The sequence below is a fragment of the Mytilinidion resinicola genome, assembly GCF_010093595.1.
Source record: "Mytilinidion resinicola strain CBS 304.34 unplaced genomic scaffold BDZ99scaffold_2, whole genome shotgun sequence".
NCBI lineage: Eukaryota > Fungi > Ascomycota > Dothideomycetes > Mytilinidiales > Mytilinidiaceae > Mytilinidion > Mytilinidion resinicola.
The window spans coordinates 253,383-272,662 of NW_022985438.1; the positions used below are offsets into that span (position 1 = coordinate 253,383).

Here is a 19,280-nt window from a genome sequence, read left to right on the forward strand (position 1 = left end):
GAAGAACGGTTGTGGGTGGCGTTGCAGTCGTCGCGCCGCTGAGGTTTTGTAGACGACTCGCGACGAGAGGTGAGGTTGACAAATTGCGCCAAGAATCTTCTAGATGCCGGTTCGAACTGCCCGAGCCGGTTCTGGCTGCCCCTTCTTTCGAGCCACTTTCTGCCTACCACTTGCAAGAATTTGCATTGATCAGTTCACTATAAGAACTACCTCCTAGGGATAAGCTTGCCTATTTCCAGTCCAAAGTAGCTAGTCTAGAGATTGCCTGCCTGGCCTGCCTGGAGGGATTCGCCCGACCGTCGACGCTAGACTTAAAACCGGTGTCTGCCTGATCTTCGTGTGACCTCCTGAAAGACTCCTTCGCTGTATATAACTTCGCCTTGCCGTTATATCTACAGGCTTATCAAAACATCAACTTATCATACTAAAGTCGTGTTGGTTCACCCTCAGTCCTGGACACCTCCCGACCGCCACGCTCGTTTGCCACCCGCGTCATAACTCTTGTGGTTGCGGACATTCTCGCACGTTTTGCTTGGTTTCTTGGGTGCCAAGTCTTGAACAGGTACAGAAACAGCATGCCTCCTAGGCGATCTCCTAAGCGATCGTTCGTGAGGCTAGACAACATTGAAGACGGCGAGACTGTCCATCAGGTATGAGTCGCAGTACCCTCTCCAAATAGCGACCGCGTGTCTTGCTTACATGTCCGCCAGCGCTGTGTACTCATCTCAGGCCGATGCGAGTCGTTCACCAAAGGGGAAGACTTCATATCAATTTCAACTCTTGTTGCCTATGGATCTGATGCCTTTCCGGTCCAAAATTGGCCTGCTGCTGAAGGCCACTTCAGAGCTCTCATTATTCTCTCTCCTGGACTGAACAAGGTCGTCTTGAAGCACCATCACAATGGAGAGTTTCTGGCTGAAGTTTCTTTCAATGTCACTTATATTCCACTTCTTCAATTTCCACCCCTTCATCTCGCTATCATGGTTGGAAAAGATTCTCCTCTTCTGATCGACTGCCCTCCGGTAAAGAGGGGTGCTTACTCTACCGCGCATGCCGACCTTGACGGAGCTATATCAAAGCTGCGTATGACAGCTTACATGTGGCAAGCACTCACTGCAGAAGACATGCGATCTAAAGGACTTGGGCGCCGATCGTTTCGTTTCGATGAGGAGTGGGCTGTCGATACCCTTAGTCGCGACTTTCTCCAAGCCACTTATAACGACGACCTCGAGAGCGAGAATGCTATGAGGTCGACTGCGAAGGTTCACATCATTAGGTCCTCAAAGACTACGAAGGAACTACGAAGTGCCAACATCACCCAACAAAACCCGAGTGCCAGCCGCAAGCATGACCTCTTCGAGTTTTTCCTAGATGCATTGAAAGAAACTGGTGGTCCTTTTACCTCCTCCGCTCACCCTGTAGTTGCTGGTCTTATCCTCGATGCACACTACTCACCGAGCCAGAAGATCATTCTCGCCCACGCTGCTTTGGGTTGCCACAATCCCGACGGTATCTCTTTAGGCATGTTCGGAAGTCACCTCACGTACTCTTGGCCGCGCTTCATTGAAGAGGTCCCCGCCTGTCTCACAGATACAAGACCACCGGGAGACAAAGTCGGCAATGACAATGGCGAGTGTGGAACCATGTGGGAAGCGTGCTCGATAGGCCAGGGTGCACATATCCATGAAGTGGGACATGCTTTCGGCCAACCGCATCGTCCCGGCATCATGGAACGTGGTTTTGCTCAGGATTGGCCCAAGAACTTTCTACCTCGTACAGCATATTGCTCAGCCAAGAAGACAGAAGGTGTGGTGGTTACTGCTGAGACACCGAACAATGCCCACTGGAACCTCATCGATGCGCTATCGTTCAAAGCACTGCCTCATTTCAGACTGCCTTCCGATCCTATCCTACCAGCGAAAATGCGAGACCTCCTGCCCAACGTTCAACTAGAGTACGTGGATGACGAAGATCTGAAACCCGCGATTGGTATCGAGTCGGCAATTGGGATTGCGCGGATACAATTCAATGATACTACGGAAGACCATCCGTCCGTGTCTGAGCCAATGAAGATTCTTCGGTACACGATGGAAGACCTCGAGAAGCGCTTTGATCGTACGGAGCATCTGAAGCTCCACGTACTAGGGATGAACGGCAAAGAGAGGAACGTCAGCAACGTTTGGAAGATCTTCTCGAGCACGTCGTATGTCCGCGTGCCTGGCACTTCGCTGAAGCTCTACAAGAGGGGTGTGTACGGGGATCGGTTTGAGAGCAGATCAGAGGATGAACGTGTGTGGGAGTGGGCTCAGCTTCTTCATGAGAAGAAGAGCGATGGCACCCGTAAGATAGCTTCCCCTTGTGCTATTTGCCGTGAGAACATTCTAACGCGCTCGCCTAGTAACACGAGCCGTCAAAGTCGACATGCGTGTCGGGGCAATCTGGGACGGCGGCGTCGTTTACTACGAAGACGGCCACAGATCGCATTGGGGGCCCATGCGTAGTCCGGGAGGCCATGAGCATCACTTTGGTACCTATCTCCGCTCCCAAACCCGACTTCCAAATTAACACGATCAATGTCAGGAGGCGGAAGTTCCGAAGCCATCGACCTCCCACCAAATGTAGAAATCAAGAAGATCGAAGTCAACCGCAAAGACGACTGGGGAGTCATGTCGGGTGTGCGGATGCATCTCAGCAACGGCGATGTGAAAGGCGAACTGAATGCCCGTGGGGGTTCGAACGTTCTCACGTTGGGTAAACAGCCTATTCTTCTACTCTTCTCTTGCCCACTCAGCCCACGCTAATGCTGACATGTTGTTGGCAGAACCCGGCCGCCATGAACGAATCATCGGCTTCTACGGCGCCAACGACTGGGGCCGCAATTTCTCTGGCGTCCTCCAATTCGGTATTATCACCGCGCCGAAAGACATTGAGCTCCCAGCACAGGTGTACGACTTGCCGGAACTCAAGAACACGGACGGTGGGCTGGGCGAGGTAAGCTAAAATCTAATCCAACAAACACGTCGTGTAGGTACTGACGTGTGTATTAGAACCCAACGCGGGACTCGGACATGGAGGACGGCTCGGGCACAGACGGTGAGAGTGAGGACACCGAATCCGAGACTGGGTTTTTGTTATTCGACTAACTGGCGTGAAGATCCTGAGGATTCCGAGGATGATCTGTAGCCTGATCGGCCGTTTGACTTATGGAATGTGCAGATACGGATGAGGATTCCCTGGAAGGTGGAGTGTATGACTAGGGCTCCGGGAAGTCTCCGTTTGTATGCCACATGTCTGATTTGCATGCGCGATCATTGACTTCCTATTCGAATTCAGGAGAGTGCGTTGGAGGACTTCGGACGGCGGCAGGCGCTTGTTATCATACTGAAATATGGGCGCTATATACACGCTCAAGCTCCTGCTTCTTGTGCCGGATCCGAAGAACGCGCTGGAGCAACCCTGATGATAGCAGTCGCTAGTGACCACTACATGTCCGATTTGCATGCTCGGGACTGTTACTTCCGATTCGCATTTTCTTGAGTATGCTGGAGGACTTCATGTACGCGGAGATGCGAGTCTGATATCCACGGTCGAGAACTATGCATCCAGTCCAGCTTCTCTTGAGTGTGCTAGAGGACCCCAGGCTGGGGCAAGCGCCTGGTACGTACATGCCAGAATGGGAGTTTGATATCCACGGTCGAGAATTTTGCATCCAGTCTAGAATCTCGTGAAGGTGTTGGGGGACTCCAGGCAGTGGCGAAAACATGTTGGCTCAAAATGCGACGTTGAAGCGTTTACATCCTAGTTTGATCTCTAAAACCATGTTGGGGGACTTCACACGGTGGTAAGAATGTGTACACTCGAGCTCTAATAGCGGGCTTGATTTGGGCTTTCCAAAACTTTACATTCTACTCTAAACTCGAAAAGCACGTTGGAAGACTTCACGCAGTGGTAGAGGTGCGTCATAGGAAATCATAAGAACCGATCTGAATCGCGATGTTGAGAACTTTACATCCTATTCAGAATTTTTTGAGTATGCTGGAGGACTTCACGCAGTGGCAAAAGCACATGATGTACACACACAGTCTACAAATCATCATTGAATTTATATTATCCTGCACACCCTCGCACCCCTCCGATTCTCCCCCAGCCCTACTCGGCCGCCGGCAAAACCGGAGCAAAATTACCCCTAATCGCATACCTCCGCTCACCCTCATTCCAAACAACCCCGTATCCCCTCTCAATAACCTTCAGCATGCCCTCCGCCCTCTGAACCACAAGCCCCATCACCATCGTCTTGAGCGGCTCGAAACCCAGCCGAGGCGGCCCAAACGCCGCCACCCACACCCGCGCTCTCTCGACCGTCCCCTCCACTCTCCACACCGCGTCGTCAAATGCCACCGGAAACTATGCCATATCCAACCTCAGTTAGCCTGCTGAAGGACCTCATACAGTGGCAACCACACGTACATTCATCTGCTCAGCGATCCCGGTACGTATCTCCGTTCGCAGCTCCTCGACTTTCTGCCGCAACTCGTCCTCGCCTAACGGCACTTTCGCCAGCGCCGTGCGGATCTCACCTTCAAGTCGCCGTGTATGCCGCTGCAGGCGGAGGACCAGGGCGACAAGATCGGGTTTGGACAGCCCGTTCAGCTCAGAGACGGAGTGCTCGGTATCGGGCTCGCTCTCATCGTCGTCAGTCGACGGCTTGGGCTCCAACTCATCCCGTGCACGCTTTGTGGCGCGGTTAGACGCGGTGGGGGCCGTGGTGGTAGGCGGTATTGACAGGGTGGGCTGCGCGCTGTCGCTTTTGTTGGTAGTTTGGCCGGGAGGGCCGGCGTAGAAGGGGTTTTTGCCATGTTTTTGGTGCTTCGTTGGCTTGGAGGGGGCCGATGGAGGGTCATTTTGGGGGTTCATGCTTGCGATGTGTGATGAGAGGCGTTGGAAGTTGGAGATGATGTGGAAGTTGTGGAGGATGGAGAAGGAAGTGTGTTGATGACGACGGGAGAGCACCTGCTTATGTTATGGGTGTGTGCGCGCTTTCTGTCGCCGGAAGAGGTGGTGGTGACCATCGTTGGAGGTGGCTCCTGGAGTTATGAGGCTGGTCAAAACTGTTGGTTTGCGGTTGGTTATAGTGCTTCGAAGCATGTCAGACGGCGGTAAACCATTGTACACAGAAAGTTTTTATGAAAAATGTAGTAGACTGGCCTAAAAGTTCCGCTCGCATCTTCATATATAGTCTTGGCTGTGTTCCAACGCGTGCCCTTTCGTCCATCCTCAGTGTTGATTTACGCCGTCAGAAGTGGCCTCATGCGGTTCTAGATTGTTCAGAATGATGGCCCGAACCACGGTTCAAGATCTTGAAAGCGTGTCGAAACACCACTAACACTTCCAACACGGTGTAGACAGTATGACGAGGGATGGGAAGTTGTGTGACGTGATGATAGTCTAGACGTGTGAAGAGAATGGCTTACCTCTTAACTCGGATTTATGAAAGTGTGCTGAAGCACTTCAGACAGTGCTAGAATAGTGTACGCAAATGAACGTGGTGCTAAGTAAAAAACCCACCATGAGTCTGGAGAGATGGCGCGCGAGGCAGTAGAACGACCGAACGAGAATCGATCAACGAAAAGGCAGCAGATCAACTAGCGTTACCACTGTTTGGGGTACTTCAGCCCATCTGCAGAATTCCAGACAAGACGTGAAGTGAATCAGACACTCGACGACGAAGGAAGTTTTCACAAACCTATGCTCTAGCACTGTATATATTGCATTGATATATTTATAGGGTATCAGTTACACATGGTTTCGTGTCTGCCGTGAATAAAATGCAGGCGAATTACCCGTCCCAGGCCATAAACATACTGAACACTACATTAGCCTTGGCACATCAAGACGACATCTTGGCAAAAACGAAGCCAATGCTGCAATGCTCATCTCCTGCTCTGAGGACATCGAGCAAGATGTCGTCATCCACCAGCGTTTCGATATCGACGTGATCTTCTTGAATAGCTACTTCCGGCCCTGTCTCTGCTTTCTTCGGGGACAGGTACCGCGGATCCAGGTGCTGGTACTGCATGAGAGATCTCAATTTCGGCTTTCCGTCGGCGGTCAGCTTGGTCCTCGCCTCTCTTTGCTCTTTCAGCCGCTGTTCTTGCTCTTCCATGTTGACCTGAGACGCTTTGAGCAGAGTTGGTAGATCGGGGAGTTCCTCATCGCTATCAACCGCATCTGTAGGCTCGGTGTCTGAGACTATTTCTGCGGGAGTGATAGGCACGATAGGGGCATCATGGCCTTTACCCTCGCATGTACATCCGATCAGGTCGTGCGTCTGGCAGTGGTCCTTTTCGTCCAAGCTGAACAAGTTCCTTAGCTCCTCGTGCGAGAAGCTCGAGGTGCTGGCCTTTTTGTCGACGACAGCGTCCGCAAGACCCTGCTTGGTGACTTGTCGCTGGAATATCTTTTCGTCTAAAGCGCCTTGTACAAGAAGACGATAGATCTTGCATGGTTTCTTCTGCCCATCGCGGTGTATCCTCGCCATAGCTTGGAGGTCGGTGGCGGGGTTCCAATCCAAGTCGAATAGAATGAGTCGAGAGGCGCCAATCAAATTGAGGCCAACACCGCCGGATTTGGCGGACAGTAAAAAAGCGAAACAGTTCTTTTGACTAGTCCTGCTAAAGCGTTCTACGAGATCCTGGCGTTTCGAGGCGGGAGTGGAGCCATCCAGCCGGAGGAACGCATAATCTAAAGAAGAAAGGAGGCGACCGATGATATCTAGTGTGGACGTGTAATTTGAGACTATAACAACTTTCTCGTCGGTATTAGAATGGATTCGATGTAGCAAAGCGTCGAGGACCCTAATTTTGGAGCTGCACCGATTTGATGAGAGTACTGAGGGTGCAATAGCAGCCGTGAAACTAGCCAGCATCTCTGAAGGAGTGTCGTCGGCATGCTTAGCCTTGAGGAGTGTCGGGCTGTTGCAGACCTTCTTCAGGATATTGATGAGTTGTAGAGCGGTTTCAGTATTCCCAAGGGCTGCTGAGAAAAATGAAGACTTCAGCACGTTCGTGTAGACGGTCGACTGAACAGCTGTCGGTTTGCAGAACAAGATATACTCGCTCTTGGGCGGCAGATACTTCGCCAGCACATCGGCAGTGCGGCGTATCATGAATTGGCCCGCAATTGAGACGAGTTCCTGCCATCGGGCTTCGCCTTTCTCATGATCCTTGGCCGTTGCCTCAGGTTGCCGGCCTCGCATAATCGGATTCTCAAACTCCTTTTTGAACACATTCCGCTTTCCTAGTAAGCCTGGGTTGACGAAGTCGATAGCCGTGTAGAACTCGCTCAAATCGTTCTGCAATGGCGTTCCTGAAAGTATGATTCTTCGTTCTGTGTTCAGGGACTGTATTGCCAGCATTGCCTTGTTGTTCGCGGTCTTGAGTCGATGGCCTTCATCAGCGATGACGATATCGATCCCGCTGCCCTTCTTAAGCTGTTCCTGCACATTACGAAGCATTTCATAGCCAATGATCATAACGCTGTATGCTTTTCCTTTAGTGAAGTCAGTTAGGCGAACATTCTTCCCTTCAACAACGAAGACTCCAATTCTCTCATTTCCGAGCCACTTCCGAAACTCTCTCCGCCAGTTGTTGAGAAGTCCAGCGGGACACACAATGAGTGCCTTTTTCACCACAGGGCCGTCTCCGTAGATTGGATTCTGCTTGAGTAGAGTCCATAGTAGCCCGATGGTTTGCAAAGTCTTTCCGAGACCCATCTCATCCGCAAGTATGGCCCCTTCGCCGTTCGATCTCATGCCCATCACACACTCGTACAGGAACTGTACACCCTCACGTTGATGGTCCCGGAGGTGCTTGGAGAGAATAGGATCAACCACCACATCCACAATCTGCTTGCCCTGGGGACGTAAAGTCGGCCTTCTCATGGTGAGGGCGTTTTCTGCGCTTGGATCATGCCGAGGAAGAGGAATCTCCTTGTTGACAGGCTGCGCCATGACAGTACTGGAGAGCAAAGGATTCTTGAAATGGCTTTGGGTAGCTTTGCTGGCTGGAGCTGCAACATTGAGGACCTCTACTTGACGAGCCGCTATCTTCTCCTCTTTCACTTTGAGCTTCGGTTTCGCGAGTGGTTTCGGTTCTGGCTCTGGCGCTGGGGCCTTCGAAGCTTTGCCTAAAAAGGGCTTGCCAGCAAGAAAGTCTTCCTTCGATATCAAAGAGTCAACCTCGACGTCTTTTCCTCCTACGGAAAGGGTAGAGCCTGGTAGTAATGGCGAGGTACAGGCGGTCTTCCCAAGCTCCCTTCCAGAGATGTCTTGGAGATAGGCATATCCATTGAACACAGCAAGGACTCCGTCGCCGTCCCAGGTCTTGTTCTTCTTCATTGTGAACTTGCGCCATAGGACTACGTAGTATCCCTCTACCCCTCCAGACGGCTTTGCTTGAGCGCTGCTCGAGCTCGAAGGATTGCGGACCGGAACCAATGGCTTTCGGGCTGAGTTGACGGGGTTATGTGGCCTTGGCTGAGCTATAGGGATAGCATCGAACTGGCTACCGTCGTCATTCGAGGAGATGCGTCGCTTCTTGGAGGGAGGTTCTGCATCTGCGGCGGGTTTGGGCTCTAGTCGGGGAGCATCGGCCTGCTTTCTGATCAACAGCGGTGGTTTAAATGGCTTCTGAATCATGGTGAGCGGGGGAGAAGGTTGGGTGCCTAGAAATGAAGTATCTCAGGCGTGCCCTAGAAGAGTTTCAGATACGCGTCGAGAGAGACGCGATGTACGGGATGCTGCAGTGGATAAAGATGTACAGTATGCCGTAGGTAGCATCTCAACTTCATGTGCCTAGGCATTCTAACTGGAAAGGCAGAAGACAACCGAGAACTCAGCCTCGCGGTCTGGAAGCGCCCCTCATGGCTGCCGTTAAAGGCGGCTCTTGTAGCCATATCGTGGACATCTCGTCCTCTGCCAAAAGCCCCGCTGCTGGAATGCTGCGATGGATCCCTTGTCCATTGCATCGTCCGCTGCAGGCATCGCCGGTCTCTGTATCAAAGTCAGTATTCACGGCGGTCCTCCCGTGTTGAACGTCAAACTGATTTCAAGTGAACAGGTTTCCGGTATACTCTACACCTTTATAGACGACGCCCGAGGAGTCGACGATAGCGTAGCCGGCCTATGCGAAGAGATCAATGGCCTTCAACGCGCCCTCAATGCAATCGGCCAATCCTGGAAGCAGAATCCGCTGCTTGTGACTACACAAACAAATGGAGATCGGGATCTATGGATTACTGTCCGAGGGTCGCTGGACGACTGCCAGATTACGCTGGGAAAACTGGACAAGAGGCTCGTAGAGGTGCAGAAGACCAGCTTCTTGGGGAGAGGGTTCCTTCGGAAGCCAACGATGTCGATAAAGCTGAACATGATGATGAAAGATATCACGGCCTTCCGGCAGCAGATACATTCCCATAACAGTGCAATGCAATCCGCCTTCCAAATGATCAATGTGTAAGCACTTTGATTACCATGGTCCCATATATACGCGTATATTCTCATTCAAGTGCTCATATCGTTCCAGACTCCTGTTGCTTAAGAGCGGCTCGTCCCAGGAATCAATGTCTCGGGTCCTTGGAGACCTAAAAATTCAAATCGGCAGAGTAGAAGTTGCCGTTCAGTCTCGAAACGATTCTTCCGAGCTACCTTCTTCCGATGTGCAAGAGGATAATGATCGCATCTCACGTAACTTGAGACACTTTGTTCGTGTTGCAGAATCATTCCATTTTAGTGCCAGCACAGTTGTAGGCGAAGGTACGGTGTGGGGCGGTTCTGTCTACGGCGATCCATTGAGCGATGATCAAGCCCAGCGCATTGAAAACTGGATACCACCCCCAACGATTGAAGAAGAAGGAACAGAAGCCAATGAATCAGTCAGCGGCACGACCGATGATGCTGAGTTAGAAGACTCCGACCCGGATTCCGATATGGAAAGGGACTTTGTCAAGAACTTCAATGACCTCGCTATATCAAGTTTCACGGCTGGAGATTATCCGAATGCTGAAAGATTCTTCAGCAAAGTTGTAAGCCGTTCAACAGACGAACTACCAGGAGGAATATCCAAGATTAGGTTGATGCAAGCATACGCGTATGGCAAACAAGCACGATGGAGAGACGCTGAAAATGTTCTTGCTAGCCTCACTGCCCTTAAGAAAGTCAACGAGCCGATGGCATACGACGGCCTCCATGCCCTAGCTCTACTCAAGCTCCAAGGCGACGCACATGACGCCGCTATACGATACTGCAAGAAGGCGTTGATGGGAAGGCGGAGGCTGGGTGGTAAAGAAAGTGCACCATTTCATGAATCCATGGCACTTCTCGCACTCATCCACGAAAGAAAGGGTGACATGGCTGAAGCTGAGGGCTGTCGCGGCTTCTTACCTGGAAACTACGATGTCGAAGTTGACGCTGGGTTTCTCCAATACCTGGCAAGGCCTTTGCGCGATCTTGTTCAAGAGGACAAAGTGGCTGAGACGACCAGCGCAGCAAGAAACTTCCCGATTTCGTCAGCGCAGGAGCCGAAGAATTCTCTCCGCAGCCATCTAGGGCCGTCTCACGTAAACAGTTCCCCCACGGAGTTCTCTGGTAAATCGTGGGCTGGTGGGACAGTTCACACCCCAGATTTAATATCTACAAGGTCGACTGGGCCAACATCTCCTCCTCTTCGTCAACCTTCACCAGCCAGATTGGTGCAACCCCAACCTATCCGGTCTGGATATAAGCCGCCAAGTTCATCCCGTACGCTTTCTGGCAGTCCAAATCCTTCTTCACAGGCCCAGTCGCCGGAATCATTGTCCTCTTCTAATCCTTACCTCAACCCATATAATCCGAATGTACGATCGCCATCCACTTCAACGCTTTCGTCATCTCCTAATCCTTATCTTAATCCACACAACTCACATGCGCGATCGCCATCCGCTACAAATATGCCATCGGCTGTCCTTTCACAAGCCCCGCCATCTACGCGACCTGCCTCATACCATCCGCCAAGTAACACTTCTTCAAATGTCTCACAGCTGCCGTCAGCCGTAACGTCACCAGTACAATGGGTCACAAAGAACGATCGGGACGCCTCATCGAATCGACTTTCACCGGCATCGCAGGTGGTAGCGCCTGCGGCGACGCATTGGGTCACAAAGAATGGCGGGAGCTCGCCTCCAATTCAATTTCTGCCGCCTTCACAGACCTATCAAAGCTCGTTGGCCAGTTCAAAAGCCGAACTGATAATTGGTATCGACCTCGGACCTGCGACCTCGTCGGTAGCCTTCGCATATGCAACCAACACCGAAGCTAGAGAAGATATCATAACGGAGTGGCCAGGAGCTGGGCACCATACAAAAGTATGCTCTAAGGGCGTCTCGACTGGCTAACGACTCTTAGCTAACGAAACAATAGCCCAGGATTCCCTCGTCGATATACTACGACACCTACTCGAACGTCATCGGCTGGGGCCCGGACACTGCCGACGCCATCGAGCGAACTAGATATCCCAGAGGCGTAACAACTAAAGTAGAATGGTTTCATGTGTATCTGCAATTAGAAGGCGGGAACCCCTACCTCGATGCAAAATCCATGCCGCCCCTTCCAGCTGGAAAGTCTGCTGTGGAAGTAGTAGGCGATTATCTTTCCCGCCTGCGCGAAGCAACTCTCGCATCCTTAGTGAAATCGCTCGGTCCGAGAATCCCTAACGATGCATCAATCGTTCGATACTACTTCTCTCATCCTCCTATATGGAACGAGGGTGCAAAAACGGCTTTCAGAAGGGCTATTGTGCATGCTGGATACGTGCAAGATGTGAACGATCCCCGGGTAACTCTCATGTCGGGTCCTGAAGCGTCAGCACATTTCTGTTTCAAAACTGGCTTACTCAATCTGAAGCAGCATGACGCAGTACTAATCGTAGATTGTGGTGCGAGTTTTGTCGACCTTGTTGCATTGGAATTACGCAGCGAGTCTCCGTTCAGGGTTCAGGAGTGTACGGGCAGTAGTGGTGATGCTTGCGGGTGAGTAAACAGTCACTGGCCGCACAAGCCGTCTATTAACAGAGAATTCATCTAGATCTAACGCGGTAAATCGGAACTTCTCCAACATCCTGCGAGGTAAAATCCGTAAAATGGGACTGCCAGATGGATCTAAGACTGCTGGCAAGATCTACGCAAAGTCTATCATGGAGTTTGAAAACCGTATCAGGACCGATTTCAGGAACAACGGTCAGAAATGGGCGGCCGATGTCGGGATTGAGGCTGAATTTCCCGAAGCAGGCATCGAGGAGGGATACATGACGTTCACAAATGAAGAGATCCTTGCATCCTTCGAGCCTGTCGTCGAGAGAATCTTTAGCTTGATCAATAATCAAATCATCGCTATCCAAGCATGCAACATCAATTTAAAGGTAACGTACAATACCACGCCCCTTTATCAGCGGCTATCTAACTCTTCGCAATAGTACATGCTCATCGGCGGCACTTTCGGTTCTTCTGAATATCTCTTTCAGCAGATCAAAATGCATGTGCCATGGAACGCTTGTACCGTTGTGCGACCGATGGATAGCGAGGCAGCTATCGTTAAGGGTTTGGTCGCTGCCGGAATCACGGACAGATTGACCAGCTTCAACTCCGACATCCTGCCGAAATGCTCCGTATTCTCTCAGCAGAGCTACTACCTCTCCGTCGCAGAATTCTTCATCCCAGGCATTCACCCGGAACGCTTCCGATTGCAATGTCCAGATCAAGATCGCTGCGCCTATGGCGTTCGAAAGGTACTCAGTGCTGGAATGCAACTTCAACCAGACCAAAAGTTCTCTATCCAGACTTCCAAAATGGTCAAATTCGACCACGTTGGCTCGCTCGTACTAGTGGATAAGCTCTGGTCGGCTGATGCGGACTTGCAACTGGACCCATCGGGGAAAATATATATGTACGAGGATGATCGAGGTTTGGACACAGTTGAGTGGGGCATACACTATCAACACCATTTTTTCGATCAAGGCCTCCAGCATAGTCTCATCCAGTGCGCCGCGGAGATCAGAACGGATTTCACGGACAGGAATCCGGATGCTGAGTTTCGGAAATTCAGGAATGATCAAGGGATATGGTATCTCATTGAATATGAGATCGACATTAAGTTCCCGCAGCTGGAATTTGAGGTATTCTTCAAGGGTCAGCGGGTCAATAACGTCTCTTCCAAGGTTCGCCTCCAGTAGGTCAGGCTTCCTGGTAGATCCACGACTTTTCTCCTTTAGATCACTTTCAATGCATACATACCGGCACATCTGGCGTTGCGTGTTGCTATTTGTATATCAGCGGGATGGAATTGTGGAGAAGCCGCAGATCTAGACCCACCTAGCCTATACTTCAACAACAAAGAAAACAGTACCTTATTGCATTTTCATCTGTCATCTATGACTGACTAACCCTCATTTTTCAACTCTACTATCTTTTTGTGGTAGCCCCGCTACCACCAAAGTAATATATCCAATTCCCTTGATAACTCGGGTCTAAAGTTCAATCTCTAGTCGGAGGGAGGAGGAATCTGATCAACTTCAGGTAGCAGTGCAAGGCACTGAGCTTTTTTCACTCTCGTCGGTTGGTGGGTGTCCGGGCCGCAAAGAGTTATTGGGGACTTGGGCAGGTGAGGAATGTGCCAAGCATGCCTCAACACGGATCCCACGTCGCCCTTATAGCCCTTAACCCATATGAAACGCCCCTTCAAATATGGCGCGCGAGCTGATCACACGCAGTCTGTCGCCTTTTATTGCTATTGAGGTGCTGGGCGTGGTGTCGTCTTCTCCTCCTCCGCCACCTCGTCACCCCCTTTTCTCGACATGCAACACCTTGATGCCTCCGCACGCCGCACTTGATATCCGGCGATGCTACCCAGTATCCTACGTAACGCACGTCGCTATCGACGAAAATGTGCAAAATTCCTGCCCATCGCTATCGCCTTGTTTCTCGTATTTGATACGTTTTACTTGATGTTTTCCGGCAGGCCACACCGCGTCTCGCATCCTTCACACCCTTCAAATAAGCGGATATTCATGGCAAGCATACATTGGATTAATGAGAGGATATTAAGATCACACTGGAACCAGGCAGTCCTTGACCTCGTACAGCATCTTGGTCCCCAAAATGTTTTTGTGGGGGTACTCGAAAGCGGAAGTTGGGATAATAGCAAAGGCGCATTACAGGAGTTGGATGCCCAGTTGGCGCAGCTAAACGTTGCACACTCAATTATCTTGGAAGATACAACGCATGAAGATGAGATATCGCGGGTACCGTCTCCCGGCGAGGCAGGCTGGATATGGACACCGCGAGAAAAGAAAGAGCTCCGCCGGATACCATACTTGGCAAATCTACGAAACAAAGTTATGCAGGAGACGTTCAAGGACACAGACCAACACTTCGATAAGGTTCTGTGGCTCAATGATGTCATGTTCACGGTCTGGCTACTCCCCCGCCGTGTTGTAGAGAAGAGTCCTAATGCAGAACAGACTGAAGACGTAGTCACACTCTTATCAGCAAATGCCGGCGAGTACGCAGCAGCGTGCTCCCTAGACTTTTCTAAACCTCCCCGCTACTATGACACCTTTGCTCTCCGGGATATCTCTGGCGCTAGGGCCCTTACACAGACATGGCCATACTTCTTATCGCATACTTTTCGCCACGCCCTTATATCCAATAAACCTGTTCCAATTCAGTCCTGCTGGAACGGGATGGTTGCTATAAATGCAGAGCCATTCTACGCGAGCACTCCGCTACGATTCCGAGGCATCCCCGACCAACTAGCCGAACTGCACTTAGAAGCCTCTGAGTGCTGTCTTGTACACGCAGATAACCCTCTAAGTACTGCAAAAGGCGTGTTTCTTACTCCGAATGCTAGGGTGGGTTACGATGCGGAAGCGTACTCGGCTGTGAATTCCTTCATCTCGTGGTCTGCGCCCAGTCAACGCATAAAAGGAATCTGGAAGCTTTGATGCACGTGGTTCGTTGGCATGCCGCGACGCATGGTAGAGAGCTTTGTTGTTGCCCGAAGATTGAAAAGATGGGAAGCGGTTGATGTAGCGGAGAATAGGGAGGTAGGGACATACTGTCTGATTAACGAAATGCAAGTTTTGGTGGAGAACGGATGGAAACACCTTTGATATGGGACAGTTCTATAGCTAACTTACCTATATTTACCTATCTCAATTCATGATCCGCAAGGTTATTTACCGCATCACTACCACATTACTAGACTGAAGCTACCAACCGCCGGATTAGTAATTAGGTGGGTGACCACTAGTGAGTTCCCGTTCTCGCTGTTGTGTGTATTTTGGGCCTTTTTGGGCTTTTTTGGGCTTGTGTGTGATGAAAAGGTACATCGGAGATTCACCTACTACGACACCACCGAGAGCTGATGGCAGATCTTACACCTAGGCGACCCATATTACTCTATAGAAAATATTCTTCTACACTAATGCTATTACCATGGTTTTACTGTAGAGATATAGTCGCTTGCCGCTTGCCTTCACTTTGAGGTATTGAAAGCTATTCCACATTTGGTTTAGCGTTAGGCATCACTACAGAAGCAAAAGCGGCTGAAGGCCACGAAAGATTCAACACCAAATACTGCCATCACAGGATTTCTTGTATCTGGCACGAGCGGCATAATTTATTTAGACAGTAAAACATATCTTCGTGTCTTCTTATAGCACTACACGGGGTCAAAATGCAGGATAGCCCGCTATCGATCACCGCTAGCATCACCGGCATTCTCACCTTCATTGCGGCGATATGTGCGTTTATCTACGTCCGGTACAATACCTTACGGAATGGTGGGATGGAAATTGGCACTATCATCGATTCAGTCACAGCAACAATCGAGGAGAGTCGAGCTATAGCGCTGTCAGGGCCAGCCACGCAGCCTGGTGACGACCCTGATTCTAGTCGGTTGAAAAAACTTGTGTCAGAACTATATTCAACCGAGACCGACATTCTTGCTCAGTGTACGATCGTATTCGGCAAGGATTTGGGGAAACTGCAATTGGGCTCGCGACCTAGCGGAAGTACTAGTACTAGTGCGACCTGGAAGGACGTGGTGAAGGAGGTGGATGACGCCCAAAAGAGATGGCAGCAACAGCAGCGTCGAAGACGATATGGATTAAGAGTAACTGAGAAATACTTCAGGCCCGTAATTGATCTCGTTGATAGCTATCCAACAGGCTGGGCGATTACGATATCGGTGCTCAGCCTTGGGGCAACCCCAACAATGATTCGCTGGTACAGGGCACGAAAAAAGGTCTTCGAGATGATTCAGCAAAGGGAAATCATTCGATCGCGACTACTGTTCCACCAGATTTCCATTGCAAACCACCAGATTATCGTTGCAAATTCGTGAGTTTACATGTCCGCCTCAGTCGGATCAACTAACATCTCGCTAGGATTGCTAGAAATCAGGAAATGATGGTTCGCGACTTGCTGGAAGAGAACTCTAAACTTGAGTCCAGGCTGAGCATGCTGAGTAATATCGCTGCACATACAAACCAATGTGTAGAGCGAGTGGCGCATGATAACGATGAAATCAAGGGTCTCATCCTTACTTTGATAAACTCGGCGTACCAGCAGGATAGGACCCAAAAGCCCGACACAGTGCACTTCCGTAGCTCGAGCGGATCATTGAATGATTCAGACCCGGCAAACCAGCACGATAGAACCCAGAAGCCGGGCACTGTACACTCCCGTAGCTCGAGTGGATCGTCGAGTGATTAACCTCATGTGCTTGCGCCGGGCGAAGGCAGAGATATGTTAGTGCATTAAGCAGAAGCAAAGCTAGATGATACAAGGAAAAGTAACTACCTTCAAGAGGAAGCAGCGACTGCCCGTTACAAAAAGGAGAAGTGGTCGGTAAAACTACTCCAGAACACCTCGTGTGAGGAGTCATATATTGTCTATAAGACTTCAAGTCTTTCCGTATCTTATGTTCCAAGCCAAAGCATTCGAGAAACGCATCTACCCTATCGGCAGCTCAAAAAGTGACCTCCATGCACAAGAACAACATACATGTTCTCCATGTAATGCGTCGTACAACTTATTCTGAAAATAATGTAAAGCATAAGGTACGCTCTATTCATGGTGACGAGGCATCGAACGATCGGCTCTTTATATAAACTAATGATACCAATAGCCATTTAATGTGATATACTAAAAGGTGTACTATTACAGGCATCATTTGCAATGTATCTCACGGATCAACTGATTCCAGCACCATGGCCTTCAAGGTCCGAACGGCCACGCTTTCTGCCACGCCTCTCTCTCAGGCTCAGTCTTGGCGAATTTCTTGATAACCTGGTCCCTCATCTGCGCTAATGCGTCCAGAGTCTCTTCATATTGGTCTGGCCTCACTATTCCCTGCCCAGGAAATAGCTCACCGATGCTTTCCCTAATTGAACGCATTGCTTCCATACCGCGTACCACGCCCTCAACCTCAGCCTCTATCTCTTCCCGCTCTTTTGCTGAGAAGGAGAAAGGATAAGTTGAGCCTTGAGCTCCAGGGAGGGTGTCCCATGTGGCCTCTAACTCAGCCACTTGCAAGAGGTACGTCGCCTCGCCGTCAATAAGGAGATTACGCGGTAGGAGTAGAAGCAGGTAGCTCATCGTTTGCTGGAATTCGAGCGCAGCATAAAGTTGTGGATTTTGATAGTGAGTCAGGGTGTTGTAGAGAGAACAGAGTGATTGCTGTAAATATAAGGCTTCTGCATGCTTCTTTGCGTTCGCCTCAAGCTTTTCTATATCCTTTGCTGGCTGTGGCCGCTCTAAACCGTAGACAGGCGGACCATCGTAATCGATGATTTGAGGTTGGCGTGCGTGGAAGTAAAGAGGGGATATTTCGGTGGATTGCCAATCTATAAGGCCCACCACTTTGGTAGGCTCAGAAGGGTTGACGAAGATGTTAGCAACGTGTAGGTCGCCATGCCAGAGATGTGCTGATGAAATAGCTCGATCCGTAGGGAGGAGGAATTTAATCAACTTGAGATAGCAGTTCAATGCCCTAAGCTTTTTTTGTCTCGTTGGTTGGTAGGTTCCCGGTCCGCAAAGGGTTATTGGAGACTTGGGTAGGTGAGTCAGCTTGCTAACGCAGGCTATTTCTCGATGCCCAATTGCGGTGTGATGTTCCTCCAAAGAGCGCCCTTGGGCTTGTTAGTCAAAGGAGCTCCTTCTTAAAGACGGAAATCTTACATGGTCCTCTGTCAAAGTTGATAGTCGCTCTTCCGTTGTCAATTAATTCGCGTCCTTGAGATGGGCCAACAGCGATGTTCTCATCTGTGATATCGATGCCATTGGCATCGACGTACAGCGGCTCGCTTCCAGTTGGCTCGTCCAAATCTTTCGAGTAGTATAGACTCCCAAACTTCTTGAAGGAAACCGAGGTCCAGGCTTTCTGGAAACCAGCAATGGTCTTGACAACGGCAAGTCTGTCTTTGATATTCATACTTGGCCAAACGCGCTCCAGTTCGATCCCTGAAACCTTCTCCATGATGATATATTCTGCACCAACGGGATTCTCCTGGGCTTTGGAACTCCAGGCCAAGACTCTAGGAACAGGAATTCCGAGGACATTCCTTGCCTAAGATACGTCAATTTGAATAGCTGGATGTAATACCTCCTAGGATGAAACGTACGAAATCCATTGTCGCAACTTCGCTTGCAGTGGTAGAATGAGGCAAGCCAGCATTTGGATTTGGAACTTTAGCCACCACTTGAGAGCCATTATCCAGTCTGAGAAGCATACTCTTATTGCACATGCCATCAGGATACTTTTCAATGCTGACGCATGATTTTGCTCCCATAGCTTCGGCGGCGAGACGAGCTAGCTCGTTAACATTGAAACGGACATGGCGTTGCGACATCTCATATCCTTCGTCACAAACGAGGCGGCCTCGAGTATAATTAAAGAGGTCATCACTATATTTCAGATCTGAACGAATGAGCAACATGAACAATGCTTTGGGCTGGGGTAATTCTACCAGGATGCAACGGTCGTGAGACCGGTTGAGGAGAGTGGGTGTCTTGGGTTGCTATGGTTCGCTTGCTTAAGAGATTCCAGCAGTGGGCGTGTCTGAACAGAATTGCGTTTGTCCGCATAATAATCTCCTCAAACGTTAACCTTGAATGCGACTTGATCACAACTAGCTGATAAGGCGCGTGTCGTGAAAAGAACCTTGCTTGACATCGACCTGAAGCTCGCT

The 19,280-nt window shown here is 50.3% G+C and overlaps 9 protein-coding genes across 9 annotated transcripts; 6 read left to right on the forward strand and 3 right to left on the reverse strand.

The window, feature by feature from the left end:
* Positions 1 to 422: 422 nt before the first annotated feature.
* BDZ99DRAFT_565619 (uncharacterized protein) lies at positions 423 to 3,294 on the forward strand. Its single transcript, XM_033727496.1, has 6 exons — positions 423 to 650; positions 711 to 2,340; positions 2,399 to 2,527; positions 2,581 to 2,751; positions 2,822 to 2,991; positions 3,048 to 3,294. Exons 1-6 carry the CDS (start codon positions 576 to 578, stop codon positions 3,141 to 3,143), a joined length of 2,271 nt encoding a protein of 756 aa, XP_033582632.1. The 5' UTR covers positions 423 to 575; the 3' UTR covers positions 3,144 to 3,294.
* Positions 3,295 to 3,878: 584 nt separating this feature from the next.
* BDZ99DRAFT_120619 (uncharacterized protein) lies at positions 3,879 to 4,709 on the forward strand. The gene is made up of 2 exons (XM_033712516.1): positions 3,879 to 4,489; positions 4,561 to 4,709. The coding sequence occupies exon 1, from the start codon at positions 3,994 to 3,996 to the stop codon at positions 4,435 to 4,437; it is 444 nt and encodes a 147-aa protein (XP_033582633.1). The 5' UTR covers positions 3,879 to 3,993; the 3' UTR covers positions 4,438 to 4,489; positions 4,561 to 4,709.
* On the reverse strand, positions 4,093 to 4,942 carry BDZ99DRAFT_457651 (uncharacterized protein). The gene has a single exon (XM_033718734.1). The coding sequence runs from the start codon at positions 4,912 to 4,914 to the stop codon at positions 4,444 to 4,446; it is 471 nt and encodes a 156-aa protein (XP_033582634.1). The 5' UTR covers positions 4,915 to 4,942; the 3' UTR covers positions 4,093 to 4,443.
* Positions 4,943 to 6,058: 1,116 nt separating this feature from the next.
* BDZ99DRAFT_353661 (uncharacterized protein) lies at positions 6,059 to 8,686 on the reverse strand (the record flags this gene model as incomplete). The annotated part of the gene is made up of 1 exon (XM_033714565.1): positions 6,059 to 8,686. A coding segment is annotated over one exon (2,628 nt), but the record flags the coding sequence as incomplete, so codon positions are not given.
* A 191-nt stretch (positions 8,687 to 8,877) lies between these two features.
* Positions 8,878 to 10,491, forward strand: BDZ99DRAFT_405916 (uncharacterized protein; the record flags this gene model as incomplete). The annotated part of the gene is made up of 3 exons (XM_033716438.1): positions 8,878 to 9,059; positions 9,117 to 9,511; positions 9,582 to 10,491. Coding segments are annotated over exons 1-3 (1,362 nt in total), but the record flags the coding sequence as incomplete, so codon positions are not given.
* Positions 10,492 to 10,912: 421 nt separating this feature from the next.
* BDZ99DRAFT_432368 (uncharacterized protein) lies at positions 10,913 to 13,439 on the forward strand. The gene is made up of 4 exons (XM_033717329.1): positions 10,913 to 11,397; positions 11,453 to 12,060; positions 12,116 to 12,449; positions 12,504 to 13,439. Exons 1-4 carry the CDS (start codon positions 10,984 to 10,986, stop codon positions 13,257 to 13,259), a joined length of 2,112 nt encoding a protein of 703 aa, XP_033582637.1. The 5' UTR covers positions 10,913 to 10,983; the 3' UTR covers positions 13,260 to 13,439.
* Positions 13,440 to 13,949: 510 nt separating this feature from the next.
* BDZ99DRAFT_541448 (uncharacterized protein) lies at positions 13,950 to 15,235 on the forward strand. Its single transcript, XM_033726740.1, has 2 exons — positions 13,950 to 14,495; positions 14,547 to 15,235. Exons 1-2 carry the CDS (start codon positions 14,031 to 14,033, stop codon positions 15,027 to 15,029), a joined length of 948 nt encoding a protein of 315 aa, XP_033582638.1. The 5' UTR covers positions 13,950 to 14,030; the 3' UTR covers positions 15,030 to 15,235.
* A 528-nt stretch (positions 15,236 to 15,763) lies between these two features.
* On the forward strand, positions 15,764 to 17,023 carry BDZ99DRAFT_493666 (uncharacterized protein; the record flags this gene model as incomplete). Its single annotated transcript, XM_033723253.1, has 2 exons — positions 15,764 to 16,428; positions 16,476 to 17,023. 2 exons carry the CDS (start codon positions 15,764 to 15,766, stop codon positions 16,801 to 16,803), a joined length of 993 nt encoding a protein of 330 aa, XP_033582639.1. The 3' UTR covers positions 16,804 to 17,023.
* Positions 17,024 to 17,217: 194 nt separating this feature from the next.
* Positions 17,218 to 18,941, reverse strand: BDZ99DRAFT_432370 (uncharacterized protein; the record flags this gene model as incomplete). Its single annotated transcript, XM_033717330.1, has 3 exons — positions 17,218 to 18,221; positions 18,271 to 18,658; positions 18,714 to 18,941. 3 exons carry the CDS (start codon positions 18,939 to 18,941, stop codon positions 17,308 to 17,310), a joined length of 1,530 nt encoding a protein of 509 aa, XP_033582640.1. The 3' UTR covers positions 17,218 to 17,307.
* Positions 18,942 to 19,280: the final 339 nt, after the last annotated feature.